This window comes from Brassica oleracea, chromosome C8, assembly GCF_000695525.1.
Source record: "Brassica oleracea var. oleracea cultivar TO1000 chromosome C8, BOL, whole genome shotgun sequence".
Taxonomy (NCBI): domain Eukaryota; kingdom Viridiplantae; phylum Streptophyta; class Magnoliopsida; order Brassicales; family Brassicaceae; genus Brassica; species Brassica oleracea.
Genome location: NC_027755.1, coordinates 9830156 through 9845665, shown reverse-complemented (window position 1 = coordinate 9845665; position 15510 = coordinate 9830156). Strand labels below are relative to the sequence as shown.

The following is a 15510-nucleotide window of genomic DNA, read 5'->3' as shown; positions in this document are numbered from 1 at the left end:
GACAACGGCCCATCTTTGGTCCCAAAAGACTTGAACCCAAAAAATGGTATGACGGTTTATCGCATCCGCGGGAAGAGATAAATGTCAAATTTCCGAAGATAATCACAAAGAAGAAGGAAATATGGAAAAGCCCGCTTCGCGACAAATCCGGTCCGAGAAGAGGTAAACCGACCTAAGGAGGAGTATATAAGGAGGACCTAGGACGAAGAGAAGATGAGAGGATTCTAAGAGCAAACTTAAACTTAGAGCAATTTAGGTATTTTTCCGTTTTTACTACCGAGCTGCGACTCGACTAGGTTTGAACTTAGGTGGCTAGACTAGCGAACATACGACAGCTCTCGTGGCCTAGGGTCTTACCTGTTGTTCACGCTCAAACGCGAATTAGGAAATAAGATCTCTTTGTTCTCTTTTCGCTCTTTTACGATTTATTACTTTCGAATCTTTCATATTGATTGTGTTGTGCGTGGCCCAACAGATAACCGGGACCTTCAGGGAAGGCTAGATTAATTTGGCTTTCCTCCAATTAACAAAACTTGACGGTGTGAATTTCGGTTCCCACATTTATCTTATAGCAGGCTGTTGGAATATTGAAACAAGGTTGTGTATTTGGACTTAGATAACTTCAAAGTGAAGTATATGTATGCATGTAGATGGGTCTACAATTTCTTTAGAAGCTAGTGAAAATCTTTGTACGCTACGAGTCGAAGAGTTAAAATCAGTTGCAAACTAGTCGTGATAAAAGATTGTAAGAAAAATTATACAAACTTTTCTGATTTGCACAAATTTTTAGACAAATTTTTTGAATGAATTGAAAAAAATATTGTTGAAGATGGACTTTAACACTTCCAAATTAATCAAAACAGGTGCACTTAGTAGATGAACTGCATGAATTCCAGAAATTGATGACAAATTTCCGAAATGGATGGCATACCAGTTTTAATATAATTTTATAGGAGAGAATAACTTAACAATCTTCCTACCAAAAATACAAGGACAGCTTAGCACAACATCTCCTATGATTTCTACAAAACCAGAAAATAGACTATAAATTAGAGAGTCATATCATTTGTAAAGGGACCTGCTCGCTAATATGTTCTTAAAATACTTAAACTTGTACTAATGCAGCTGGTACCAAACGAAAATACCGTGATAATTTCCCTCTTAATCTCACGCCTAGGTTAATTTCAAATCTAGGGTTAAACTGCATTATATTTTTTTACAACATTTTGTGATATGTTTATGATGGACATCAAGACGTGGGCTGTGCTGAGCTGGCAGAGGAATGGCACCAAACGCAGAAGGAACTCAAGGAAGAAAGCCTCTACTTGATTCAGTAGTTTTCCGGTTGAGAAGACTCACGATGAAAGACGATATATAAATATAGTTCTTCTTCTTCATTTCATCTTTATGCTTTGATATCGTCTGATGATCGTATGTTCGCCATGAGAGCATAGTTGTTATCGTACTAAAAGCTTCATTCATTCTTGTAATTGGTTAGTGTTATTAATAAGACGACGTTACGGAGTGTTTCAGAGAGATCGGAGTTCAAGACTCAGTTTATCAAAACCAAATGGTGTCCTCAAGAATCATATAATCTCTCGCTTACAGATACATACACACACATACAGAGACGTAATGTATGTATTTACTCAACAACAACAACAACAAAAAAAAGAAAGAATCTCTCTAGCTACAATCACCTCACAACATATACTTGTATATTTATATAGATTGTACACAAACATACATTAGTGTCACATCTTACATAAGGCTAGAATATGGATTGTAACCTCCTTGAACGGAGCCATATGGTTGGTGTGGATTACCATTCGAGACAAACGGGTTGCCGAAGGGATTCATGTTCTGTTGTTGTTGTTGCTGCTGCTGATAAGGCTGCACAGGTCCCATCATCATTCCTGAGTTCTGATGCTGAAACCCATACGGCTGATGATATTGATTCGCCATTTGAACAGGAGGAGGAGCTGAGACTCCATTAGATGCAAAGAAAGGCTGGTGGTGCATCATGGGACCGTTATGAACTGGATGATGCTGTTCCCATGGATTGTGGCTCCTGTTTTGCTGTTGATTCACTCTGATTGCATCCTCGTATAGGCTGTCAAGTGTCAGCTTGTCCAATCCACCCGCCTTTGATACAGGAAGAAATCTAATGTCAACTTTTCCAAAATGAATATAAGACAAAGAGAGAGAGAGAGGGAGGCGTTATTTATTTACCAATTTGCTATTAGCAGCAGCAACTTCATTTGAGCTTGGGGCAGTCACAAGTGCCAATTCCCAGCCAGACGAATTCCCATTTGTGAAATCAATTGTAGAAACTGGTTGCTCAACTGAAAAGAAACAAATATATGTGATGAGAGAAGATACATACATGCTGATGATAACTTCATGCAATATTCAAAGTGGTTTTACCGGTAACAGGGACAATAGCCAAAGCCAAAGCATTCTTCTCATCAAGTTCAGAGACCCCTGGAGCTGGATCATCCATAGACTATAAGCGAGAGAGGAAGTTTAAAAGTCAGCAGCAAAATCCAAGAAATAGAAAAATAAATGTCTAGTAACTAGTTAGCAAATGGAAAAATACCAGCAAATCAGGTTGTTTCTCTACAGGCTTCTCTGCTTCTGCTTCTGCTTCTGCTTTAACCGGAGGTTCAGGTGATACCGGTTTCTCTTCAACAACTTCTGGTGGCTTTTCGTACTCTATGGCTAAGATCTCTTTGGGAGCTGCAAGCTTTTCCATTGCCTACCATTATCGTTAAAGTAAGCATTAACAGCAGCTTGGTGGGTCAAAGACCAAGAAACACTCTGGTAGTACCTGCTCCTTCTTGGCACCTGCTGCTAATGGTGCTTCTTTCACATACTCTTCCATTGCTTGTAGAAAAGAAGTGGGAGGCTTCATACAACGAAATATATATAGGTGAAGACGCACAAATAACCGAACTAATATATGCAAGACATGTATGAAAAAACAAACCAACCTGCTCAATCTTGACAAAACTATCTCCACGTCCAACATAAACACTTTTGCAAACTTCGTAAAATTCAGAAAGCCTCTCTGCCTGAGAGAGACACCAATCAAAGTCACCCCTATTAAATGGTTCTTATGAAGGAGAAGCCACCATATATCAAGTAGTAGAGTTTGTTGCGTCTACCTGTTTTACAGCCCTTCTGTACATATCCAACGCCTTAAGAGCATCGTTCCGTTGCATCTCAAAGAACTGTCAACAAAGAAACTTTCAGGAAAGGCCCAATAAAAACCCATGTAGGCACAAGCTTGAAACGTTAGCATACCTTATCAACCAAATTGTCAATGCCATCTGTCAGTGCTTGGTAGATTTTAGTGCTCTCCGTTACAACCTAGTTGGTGAGAAGTAGATTGAAAATCATAAATGCTTATTATAATCCACAAGTAGCAATCAATACCAGTTAACTTCCTTTAATCATACCATTGAGAGTGCCAGTTGTATAATATGGTTTTGAACTGCTGCCCCTTCAGGCTGCAAAGATAACACCAATGTCAATTTTTAATCATACCATTGAGATTGGCACATTGCTAACAGAATCAACTCAAAAGACTACTCAAGTTTGAAAGTGAGTGGAGATGTCACCTGACAATCAAGAACACGGAAAAGAAGTTCTTGTAGTGCTGGAAGTTGTTCGAGCAAATCAGGAGTGTCCAACTCTTTGGTTCTCTGTATTTTATTTTAACAGCACGCACATGTTTGTGATTTCTAAAAGGAAAGCAAAACTCTGAGGTATCTCGAGCTGGAAACAGAAACTTACTGGTGGGTCGATCTCAACATCGTACTTGAGAACACGGAAACACTCTAGTCGCTCCTCTAAGAATAGAGCATAGAAACGGACCCAAGTAGAGTAAACCCATGCTGAAAAAAAGGAAAGATAAGTGAACCAAAATAGCTTGCTCTCTCTAATACAAAAGATTCAACAAAAAGACACTAGTAGTACCATTGGGACTCGAATCATCTTTAAAATGAGACATGTTAAGCATATGACTCCTGCTTCTGCTATAATTAATAACTTCCTCATGAAACGTCTGGTCCACTTCCCTCAAGGCCCGGTGAATCACTATAAGAGTTTTCAGTGCAACCTGAAAATTAAAAAAAAAAAAACAACAATGATCAATGAGGCTGAAGCAGCTCTTACAGATTTAACAATGATAGAAAAAATAAAAGCAGAGAACAAAAGAGCAATACCGCCCAGTTATGTGTTTTAGATAACCGCCTAGCCAGAGCATGGATGCAATAAGCAACATCTGCACGAGGCCTTGTTGCAGAGATAGCCATGAAAATAGCTGCACAACAACTTGTGTTTAAACACACTTTTGGTATAGAGAGAAATCAATTAGGACACTAACCTCTGATGTATCTTTCTTTAGATGGACGCTCCACATGATTAGTAGCCTTCACAATAGCAATATCCAATTCCTGAAAACCCCCCAATCATTGCTTCTTAGGCTACTGAAAAATGATTTTCACTTAGAAAAAAATAAAGACTTTATTTCTTACCTTGTAACCACTATTGACTTTTGCTAATGAAACTGTTGTTGTATCTTTGATAGCTCCAAGATACCTTCTTAAACTGCTCTGTGATCCTGACATTTCCTTTGATAAACCTGACAAAAGTTCAAACCTTTTAACGTTAGATTGCATCAAAAAGCCCTAAAGATGTCAACTTTTAACTTCAAATCACAGAAGAACCCCTTATGTCACCAAAGAGCAACTTCAAGAAACCCCATCAAAATCCGTCACAGAAACATGGATATTTCTCAAGAAAGAACAATGAATCCAGATCCCTAAGAATTAGACAAAATCAGAAGAAGACAGACCTGATCAAGGTTTCTTGCAAATCTCAAGAAAAAAAAAAGCAAAATTTCAAGAAGATTCAACCGCCTCTTTAATCACAAAGGGGTTTGGAAAATGAACAAATACATAAAGAATATAAAGATGGAATCGAATCGATGTAATAAGAGAGAGAGAGAGAGAGAGAGAGAGAGAGGTACAGAGTCAAGAGTCTTCGTTGTATGTTCCGCAGACGGAGAGAGAAAGAGAACAAAAAGTGATAGCGAAAATGAGGTAAGAGCTAACGTGGTTTGCTTTAATTTGGTTTATTGCCTTCGGCGGCGACTAATATTCTATTGTTTTTCTTATTAAAAAAAAAACATTCTTCGCTTGACTTTTATGTTCGAAAATACTCGTCAATCTTTGCTAATTAATCTGCATTAAAACTGATTTTTAAGCATGGTATTAGCGTTTATTTTGTTTTGCATCATTTATTATTATTACTAAAAGTAAACCAAAATTGACCAAATCCTAACGTTAACCTAAATTATCTTTGGGGTGGGAAAACCTTTCCTAATATAGGTTTTTTAAATGGTCAAATCTCCAAAATAACATCTTTCTAAGTTTATATCACAAAAATAGCACTCAAAAACTAAAATGACCAAAATAGCACCTTTCTAAGTTTATCCTTTGAAAATTTTAAATTTTTATTTTTCAAAATTTGAAATCTTATCCCCAAAACCTCATTTCTCAACTCTAAACCCTAAACCATAAACCCTAAACCCTAAACCATAAACCCTAAACCCTAAACCCTAAACTCTAAACCCTAAACCCTAAATCCTAAACCCTAAATCCTAAACCCCACCCTTTAACTCTAAACCCTAAGTTTGTGACTTTTGATAAAACATTAAGTGCTATTTTTGTGACTTTTGACCTTGAGTGCTAGTTTGAGAACATAAACTTGATTTAGTGCTATTTTTGTTTTTTTCTCTTTTTAAATTCATGATTTTTCTTGTTGTTGGTCTGATTTCGAGACAAGATTCTAATTCTTCATTTTAATCTAACTTCAATAAATGTTGGTTTTGCTTTGGTCCCTGACTCCAACTTATCAGTTGAGTTTCTAATCTTCTTAGTTATTACATTTTCCTCTGTGAGAAAAGATAACAACAAACACAGAAAAAGAAGCGACCAAAGCTATAAGAATGTAAATAGGGGAAAGATGGTGATGAGAAGGTTCTTGAAAAAACAGCAGAATTGGACGAAATGATTTGATGGATAGAGACAATTATAATGGTGACGATCTTTCTCATTGTATACACTTGCAAGATATTGCTGTTCTTTTGTGATCTTATATGTTAGTATCATGTGAAAAAGATCTACAATCATTGTTGTGCGGTAGCCTTTGATATATAAGCCTTTCCACTCTGGTGATACTTTTACTTTTTTTTTTTTTTTGATCAAACATTCATTCATTCGTTAAAGCTAAAGAGTCTTACACTCCATTGACGGAGAATTCGTTAAGCAATGAGAGGGCTGATTTTGCCACAGCATCAGCCTCCACATTACACAACCGGGGAACATAATGAAACAAAACAGAATCAAAAGTAGAGCTAAAGTGATAGATATCAAACACAATTCCAAACAAAGCTGGGATGGACCTCCTTTCCTTCAGTAACTTGACCAGGGAGAGGGAGTCAGACAGAATCATTAGGACTTTAACATTTGATGATGCGGCATACATGACCGCAGAACGGATGGCGAGGGCTTCAGCCATTAACGCCGATGAGACATGACTGTGTGCGCCGCTGCGAGGACTGGATAGCGGGTAGGTATTATCACCTGAACTTTTACTTCATTTCAAGAATCTAAATGATAGATTTTAGGCCTCTGCCATGTTGGGTCAGGATTCAGATTTACACCCCCCCCCCACCCCCCACCACCACATTAAATGATATTAGTTTTGTGTATGGAAAATGTTTTATCGTTTCGACAAGCCTATGATCTTATTGTAAGCTCCATATTCCTCTGAGCCGTCCTTTCTATACAAACATAATATTGCAACTATGATTTATTGTCTTTCACAAGAACAATATCATGTAATGTATTTTTTTTTAATGTCTAGAGGTTTTAGATCCGAAAGCCCGTACATCCTCTAGGGAGAAGTCTAAACCAATTTAAATTAACTTTCATAGGGAGCAGACCCCTACCAACGGAATTGAACCCATGACACATTAGATACCCTGTACAGGTTAAGTTCTTATATAGTAGTATAGTTGATTTCAGTTTTTCAACTTCAACTTCAACTATATATAGCTTTTTTGTATGCTACCGTATTAAAAAGGCAATCAATCCACTGCTCATACTTAAAAATTTGAAGAGAGATGCATTGACACTTTTAATTCACTCATATATTTACATACCAGGGCAAACCCGCCCTATGGGCGGACGAGTGAGCAAATAAAAAACAATAGAAAATATATTTTTTTTAAATATTTTCATTGTAATGTTTATTTTACTTATATAATTAAAATACAAAGTTCAATACATAAATAAGGAATTAATTTGAAGTTCAATGCATAAATTAAGAATTATTTTTCTATCTTATACATTTGTTTCTGAATGTATTGGTACTTTTTCCTCTTATGTGTTTTTTTTTTAAATCTATTGATTTAGATAATATTCAAAGTGAATCGATATAAAATTTGTTTTCTAAAATTAGCTAGATAGTATAACAATCTAATATTTATTGTTACTATTTTAAAATATACATACTTTTATAACTTTTAAATAAAGTACTATATCACGCAAACTGATTAGATTTAAAAAATATATTATTGCTAGATTTAGAGTATGATTGATTTTTACTTTTATTTAATTACATTTTACAGAATATTTTTGTACATTTGTCTTATTCAATATATATAATTAATTTATTATTTACTTTACAAATTTTGACCATATTTATCATTTTAAACAATTTTTATTTTAATAATATATATTTTATTTAGAAGATATATTAATTGTGTACTACATTTTTGGATCAAGTAACACTTTGAATCGCTTTATTAAAATAGAAAGTTTGAACTTCAAAAATATTAAAATGTCAAATATAATATTAGATGACATATAATAATATAACAATGATAATAAAATAAATATTATTTGATGTACACATAAATGATGAACCATACACATCACTGGTTTTGGCCATACACAGCATACATGCTATGTTTAATTCATGTAAACATACAACATACACTATGGAGTGACAGTCAGCGGGTGGAGGTTGACGTCATAGATTTGATCGTCTGTTGCAGCTATGGCCAGAACCAGTGTTGCTTCGATAGTGTTCCTTTCCATGGTGCGTGAGAAAAGTGTCAGTTAAGGTAGACTTTAATTTTTTAGGGGGACTTTCGAGGTGAGAGAGACTGTGATGGTGCCAATGTTGACTTCTGCAGAAGTGTTTTCTGAATCTATGATAATGTATGGTTTCTGAGAGTTGTGGTATTTATAGGTGAGTGGTGAGTTGTTACGTATTTATAGATTTTACCTCCAAGATGATGTTAGGTTCTGAGTTTTTTATGGATTTTCTAGCACCGCTGGAGATCTCATCAACTCTTCATGTGCATCTTGATTACCGTTTTTCTGATTAATTTCATTTTTTATGTAACCAGACCCTCCTTTTCTATCTGCAAAAGTCTTCAGTATCAGATATCATAAAGCATATTAGTTGAAGAAGGTAAGAGAACGATGATGATAAGTCTGACTCAGAGAGAACGCCTTATCATTAATCAAACATCTAACTATTATGTAACGTCTGACTCAGATAGCCAACATCAAACATAGTAGAGATTTTTTTTTTGTGTGCGTGTGTGCATAAGATGATGTTGGGAGATATGTGTACCTTCGTAAGCTATCAAAAGCAGATGATCTGCGAGGAGGGTCTCAAGACTCAAGGCTTTTGATGAAGACTCAGTGTCACACGTGTCACGCCTACGTAACTCGACCTGTCTGCTGAGGTGGCGAACCCAGGAAAGAGAAAACATATATATATATTAGGGCCGGAACGCCCTACGGGCGGGATGTAAATTTTAAAATAGTTTTAAAAATTAGAGTAAGCGTTAAATATAAATTTTTATCATATAAGAATATACATATTAGTTAAATTTTGTACATGACATAGTATTTGAATATTTTTTTAGATCCCATTGAGAAATTTGTGATCGAAGTTTAAATTTCTATAACAAAATACAAATGATTTTAAAATTATATGAAAAATATATTTTTAATATATATACATCGTTTACATTAAGTACATAATATATAAATCTAAATAAATTTTTAAATATATTATATTTGATATATATATATATATATATATATTGCTTACAGTAAACTAAATTTTAATTTTCAAATAACACTTAGGAACTACTAAAACGATTTTACTTTTGAATTTTTATTTATATATATGTCTTTCTATCCGAATATGCGAATGAATATTTTTTTAAACCTAACAATATTATGGATGTACTAATTAGTTACTTTGAATTCTAAAAATATTACTATAATATTTATATGATTATAATTATGCCAAAATAATTTCTGCTGTATTGATTATATTTTGTGAGGTAAGTCACACACCATTTGTGTTGATTTATTTGAAATATATTTATTTTATTTTCTGTAAAAACAAGGTAGTAGGATAAATTACATCAATACTATTAATTTTGGAACTCTTTTATGAAATTACCCCTACTCTTCCCCGTTATATTACCTTTTGTGCCAGCAGTTTTAGTCATTAAGGGTACTTTAGAAATGGAATTTCGATCACCTAAGTTACCTAAATAGTAATGAATAAACAAATATCCTAAATAAAACACAGACACTATAATGTAACCCATATAATATTATCCTTATTTCAATATTAATGAATAAACAAATATTAACAATATAACAACTTAATTATACTACAAGTCATTCGATATTAATTCACAGACCAACCAACAGACTTTTCCAATCATAGTAACACCATGTAAACCTCTCAGGTATAAGTAGTCAATTATATATAACCACTGGTACAGAACCTGCAAATATATACTGAACGATTGTAATAATGATCGTTCCATAAAAACAAACAAAACTCAATTATAAATCTAGCTGACCATAAAAGGTCAATTCATTGGGTCTTAACTGTTTCCCTATGATGAATACCTCATCTGCAATGCTACATTCCTTGTAAAGGCCTGAAGAAAATCAATTCTTGCATCGAAAAGTTTGCTTGATAAGAGCTCATGCCTTGTTGTTGCTGTTGTTGGGAATGTTCTGCAGAAGAAGAAGCTCCCCATAATGATTGATTAAGGGCGGCTTCACTTTCCTCCAACTGAAATAGATAAAGAGAGAAAAACAACAATGTTGTGAAAGATCTCAAATGAATTCAATTTCTTGGGCTATAAGATTTTGATGGCACTACCTTTCTCTTAAGATCTCTGTTGGTTTCCAATAACATCACCTCCTGTAAATTAATCAATATGAGAGTGTTGTATTGAGATTATTGAACACTGTGAGGCTCTCCATGTACCTTTGTTTTGGGTCAGATAGTTGATCAAGCATCAGACCGGGACTGGCAATAAGAAAACAAATCTCAGATTTGGTACTGTTCTAAATTCTCTTTGGACCAAAGAATCAAATATAAGCTTGTGATTTCTTGAGATTGTGTATACCTTTGTGGATCTTATTTGCCTGTGATGTATATCCTAGACGTTCTAGCTGCTCAAGCTCATCCAATCCCAGCCCCGGCTATCTCGTCACGTAGCAAATGTAAGGACAGAAGAGTTAAGTAGCTGGAGACTTGGAGTAAGCATTTTATTCTCAAGATGTGTAATGAATCACGCTATGCACCGTTGTAAATACTGTAGGATAAGAACTCTCGATTTGAGCTTCAATCATTTAAATTTTAAAGTTGAGGTTAGTCTTTGACAATTCATATATATATATATATATATATATATAAAGAGAGAAAATATACATGGAAGTCTTTAGCTGATTGATTTGGATCCATTGTTGCATAGTTATGTTTTCTATTTTTCTCAACCGTCTTAGCCATTCTACTAATTCTTACAAACAAATGATCACTTAACAGAATCCTAATGTATATCTACCAAAGTCACTAATCATATCATTGCAACTCATCTGAAGCATCATCTTATTAGTTATAAATACCTGATGCATATCGTTCACCACTGTTGTTGACATTCTGATTGGGTAAACATAGGTGATGCAGACATATGAAGAATGCAGTAGATGAAACATTGAACTCTGCGTTATCGTTGTAATCTAGCTTTCCCTTCTCCTTTGATGACATCGAATTTGAGCAACATCCTCATGAGAAGCTATGCATTCATGACAGACTCCTCCATCGCAACTTCCATCCCTCCATTTTAAAAAAATTCCAAAGCACGAGCCTGTTTTTCTGCAAACACACAATCAGTCATTCCCCTTTTCATACAAAAAAGATTGCAGTTCTTATAAACTCACCCTGTCCGACCTCCCATGTGATAGCTTGAACTGTAGCATTTCCTTTTTCTATCTCTCCGTCACTTGCTCCATGGCTGTCCATTTTAATCTGACTGTTACTTGGTCCATCAGCTCAACTCAATCTCTCGAAGCTCTCAGAGAACCTATAAAGAGATCGAAGAGGAGTGTGAACCCTAAAATTTGATGTGAAGCTGATGGAGACGATAAACGTTTCTCGGTTTCTATCTTGTTTTCATGGATTAAGAGAATGTTTTTCAAGAGTAGAAAGCTAACCTTTTTATAGGTGTAGATACACACGGCTTTACAGAAGAGAAAGATCCATTGAATGTCGGTTTGTGGTTGATGGAATTAAGAAGGAGATAAAGGGAATGAGTCTGCTCAAAACGTTTCGGTTAATCAGCACAGAAGACTAAAGGACGCGATTGAAGACGATTGAAAAGCCAGAAAGAGATCGTTCACGCTGATTTGAGACACTCGATCTGTCGAAACTCCATTGTTGGTTTTAAAGAATATCATCGTCGTAAGAGAATGAAACCTAAAATTTCTCGGCTTGCAAGACGACAATTGTTTCTAGGTTTTGGACTGTTTAAGTTACACAGTAAGCCCACATAAACGCAACCCATTAAACATATACCATAAATGAAACGCAGAGCTTTTAGAGAATTGACACGTGTCGGAACAGGAGCCTTCGACTTATCTACGTGGCGATGACGTGGCGGCATGGGAGTGAAGCAAACCCTACTTTATAATAGTATATAATAGATAATAGACTAGGGTAGGCCCGCCCGCCCTACGGGCGGGATTTAATGGATCGGTTTTTACAAAAAAAATGTAATTTCATGTAGATTTCCTTTTATGTTAAGATGAGTGTGAATATGATTATGTTGGCTACAATAAATTTTAATTAAATAATTAAAAATTATTGCATTCTTATTATTTTTGTTGTTTTAATCATAAATTATAAGATTTTATAGTGTTTCAGTTTTATAACACTATAAAATACATAAATCAATCAGATTTGGTGGAAAGAAAATAAGATCTAGATTTCTAATACCATTGTATTTTTTATTTTGTGAGGGTATATGAAGGGTATATGAAATAGTGGAGAATGTTGTTTTTGTTTAGAGGATTTTTTTTGTCAAAATTATTGTAGTTGTTTTGTATAATGTTAGTAATAGTGGAATTGATGTTTTCAATGGTATTTGAAAACTTGATTTCATTCGCTTCTGAATGATTTCGATTGATTTATATATTTTATGGTGTTATAATACTTAAAACACTATAAAATCTTACGACTCTGAATTATTAATAGCAATAAATTAAGAATTCAGTCATTTTTAGTTTTATAATTGGAATTTAGTGTAGACAACGTATCTTTAAATCATACTCCCCTTGTTAAATAAATTTCTATATAAATAATTATGGTTGTTTGAAAAGAGCAATGTAAATCTTTGTTTATATAAGATATTAGGACATTAGGTGTTACAGACGATAATTACAATTATTTGAATGAAGCAAAGTTAGATCTTATTTTTCCAAACTAATTTTTGAAAAATATCTGTATTGATTATGTAATAATTATTACTTTTCCTTTTCCAAAAAAATCTGTGATTCACTCTTTTTCTCAGCATAAGTTTAACAAAATGTGAATATGGTAACAGATTTTTTAAATTAAATTTTGTATTTTGAAACTTATATATTTACATTGAATTATTATTTTTGAATAATTTCCACCATTCTTAAGATATATTATGTATTCTAACTAAAAATGTATTGTTTATTATATATATTTTTTTTTTCCAAACTGATTGTTTGATTTTTAATTATTAATAAATTTTGGATATAATTTTCCTTATTATTTTTTGGTTCTTTAAGTTTAGTGTTGGTCAGATGACACAAAATTTGATGAGTTAATCTTCTTTTTTTTGTTGGCGTAGGTTTGATAAAATGTTAACAATAACTTAAGTTGATTTCTTTTTTTTTGTTCTTATTAACTTGCTCTATTTATTTCTACATTTTATGTATTTTGGATTATTTTATGTATTTTCATTAAATTTCTTATCCATATCAGATAGAAAACTTGGTGGGCTATTCGGTTTGATACAATAATATCCTTTAAATTTTTCATTTGTTTGTAATAGTAGCGTAGACACATCTTTGTTATTTAATTTTATTCTAAACACAAAATTCTATACTTTTTTTAGTTTGGTCTAAATAAATAGTAAAATTACAAACACAATTTATGGAAAGCAAATTTCTGGGAATTAAATTGTGTTTAAGCATTAATTGTATATATCCTAAGTCTACGAAGATTTAAACATAGAAAAAGGAGAATTCAAAATCAAATCTGCTGAACTCAGAAAATTACAAATTTTAAATTTCAGTTTAGCACATGCACATGATGTCTACTACTAATTTACGCTTAAGTTTCATCAGTAAAAAAAAGTTAAATATTAATAAACTGAAAGCCCTAATTTTATTTCCCTTCTCCTCTCTCACGGCGTTTCTTCAAGTCTCTCTTGTCTCCGTTTTTGGAGGTAGTTCTCTCTCTCTCTCTCTCGTGTCTTCTGATGCCAAAGAACCAAGCAAGTCTTCTTCTGCTCAAAGGTCTCTCTTTTTGTTTGATTCGTCTAAGGTTTTTATTGTTTCGTTTTAGGGTCATTATATTGATCTCAGTTTTGCGCTTGGGTTTAGCTAATTTTACTCCTCTCGTTGTCGTTCAGATCTGTCTAAGAACCTGGATGATGGTTTAAAGTCTGTGATTTACCGTTGCCCTCCCATCGACTTCTTGTCTAGGGCACATGAGCAGTTGTAACGGCGGTATGTGGTTTCACGATGATGTTCCCCATCAGGCCGATAGGAGTAAATCTCTCGCACTCTGTTTTTGGTGAAACCCATGGAACCTCTCTTTCTCTCTCTCCTCTCTGGTGATGCACAATGCGGTCTCCTCTCGGTGTTCATCTAGGGCAGCGAGGCACCGTCGGCTTGATCTTTTCCTTTCTTCCTCTTTGCTTCACAGATCAATCGTTGGTGGTCCTCAGCTCAAAGGTGTAAATTATCATGTCGCCTCTTCTACTTATATTCTCTTTAATCTGGCTGCTTGATGTCGTCCTTTTATATTTGTTCATGCCAGACCTGAAATTTTGGTGTTGGAACAACTTTGCTTTCAAGTTGGCAGAGAAGCTATGAGGCAGCCAAAAGATTAAGAAGCAGATCCGATGAATTTCACAGAATCAAAGACCCTTATTTATAGGTATAGATTCCTGACCCTTGAGCAAAGAAAAGAGGCATTGAATGATACGAAGTGAGAGGAGTGGGTCGGTTGTGTTAATGGCAACATAAATAACATTGACTAAATTTCTTGTGTTTGCAGAGTAAGGAGATTGAACATGGATCGACACCAGGACGACGTCCGGAAGAGATGAAGTTTTGTGAGTCGGTCTATTCATTAGACCAATTTGGGCTTTGGTTTGATATATTTTATGGCCCAATTCTAAATATATATTATTATGTATCGAACAAAATCCGAAGGCCACACCTATTGTACACTTAAATTAATGAAACACATAGTTTTCATAAACGGACAGGTGTTGCAACCATGTTGCACGACTTAGTGACATGGCAACACTAGAGGAGAGAAAACACTACTTATAAATATATATACTAGGACCGGTCCGGGCTACGCCCGGGTTTTTTGTTTAAATTTTAATTTTGATTATATTTTGTATGTTTATTTAATATATATAAATAATATAAATATATATATTATTATAATTATTTTTTAAAATTTTCATTGTTATTGTCTTACGAATTTCAAATTTCAGTATCCAAATTCTTTTATTTTTGTTATTGGAAAATATATAGGTGGTAAGCAAAATGAACAAAAATTAATTAAATTTTGAGTTACGGTGTTTAATTGGTTGGACTATAAATATGTTAGTCGTTTACTTAAAAGACTAGGTGATGATCCGCGCCCTGCGCGGGGTGAATAGACTAAAAAAAATTATAAATTTAATCAATAGATATTGAATAGGTTAAAGCAATAGTGAGATATTATACATGGTTTAGATTTAGGAGTTCAATCCGGCAAAACCGAACCGAAATAGAAAAAATGTTTTGAATTTGGTAATACCGAATATACCGAATGGATGTTATTTTTTTT

At 34.1% G+C, this 15510-nt stretch overlaps 1 protein-coding gene and 1 long non-coding RNA gene across 5 annotated transcripts; one reads left to right on the top strand and one right to left on the bottom strand.

Moving 5' to 3' along the window:
- Positions 1-1556: 1556 nt before the first annotated feature.
- Positions 1557-5137, bottom strand: LOC106312717 (putative clathrin assembly protein At5g35200). 3 transcript variants are annotated; one of them, XM_013750336.1, is made up of 17 exons: positions 5036-5126; positions 4734-4828; positions 4542-4648; positions 4391-4460; positions 4230-4327; positions 3982-4123; positions 3799-3899; positions 3624-3707; positions 3462-3512; positions 3307-3372; positions 3168-3233; positions 2994-3074; positions 2831-2908; positions 2600-2758; positions 2428-2506; positions 2233-2345; positions 1762-2145 (listed from the first exon to the last, which is right to left on the bottom strand). In XM_013750336.1, exons 3-17 carry the CDS (start codon positions 4632-4634, stop codon positions 1762-1764), a joined length of 1665 nt encoding a protein of 554 aa, XP_013605790.1. In that variant the 5' UTR covers positions 4635-4648; positions 4734-4828; positions 5036-5126. The 3 variants fall into 3 exon arrangements, with proteins under 3 accessions (XP_013605788.1, XP_013605790.1, XP_013605789.1); XM_013750334.1 differs by lacking the exon at positions 4734-4828 and having other exon boundaries at positions 1557-2145; positions 5036-5137; XM_013750335.1 differs by lacking the exons at positions 4734-4828; positions 5036-5126 and adding an exon at positions 4862-4995.
- Positions 5138-13828: 8691 nt separating this feature from the next.
- LOC106310635 lies at positions 13829-14921 on the top strand. Of its 2 annotated transcripts, XR_001263834.1 has the most exons (4): positions 13829-13955; positions 14072-14396; positions 14482-14601; positions 14722-14919. It is a non-coding gene; the product is annotated as an uncharacterized LOC106310635 (long non-coding RNA). The 2 variants fall into 2 exon arrangements; XR_001263833.1 differs by having other exon boundaries at positions 14072-14601; positions 14722-14921.
- Positions 14922-15510: the final 589 nt, after the last annotated feature.

What these genes read in the sequence shown, in the direction of transcription:
- LOC106312717 (XM_013750334.1), bottom strand. Translation starts at nt 4,634, where the DNA reads ATGTCAGGATCACAGAGCAGTTTAAGAAGGTATCTTGGAGCTATCAAA. An exon ending in ATGTTGAGATCGACCCACCA is followed by an intron (nt 3,708 to 3,798) that starts GTAAGTTTCTGT and finishes AATAAAATACAG; the next exon opens with AGAACCAAAGAGTTGGACAC. An exon ending in TCCGTGTTCTTGATTGTCAG is followed by an intron (nt 3,513 to 3,623) that starts GTGACATCTCCA and finishes TTATCTTTGCAG; the next exon opens with CCTGAAGGGGCAGCAGTTCA.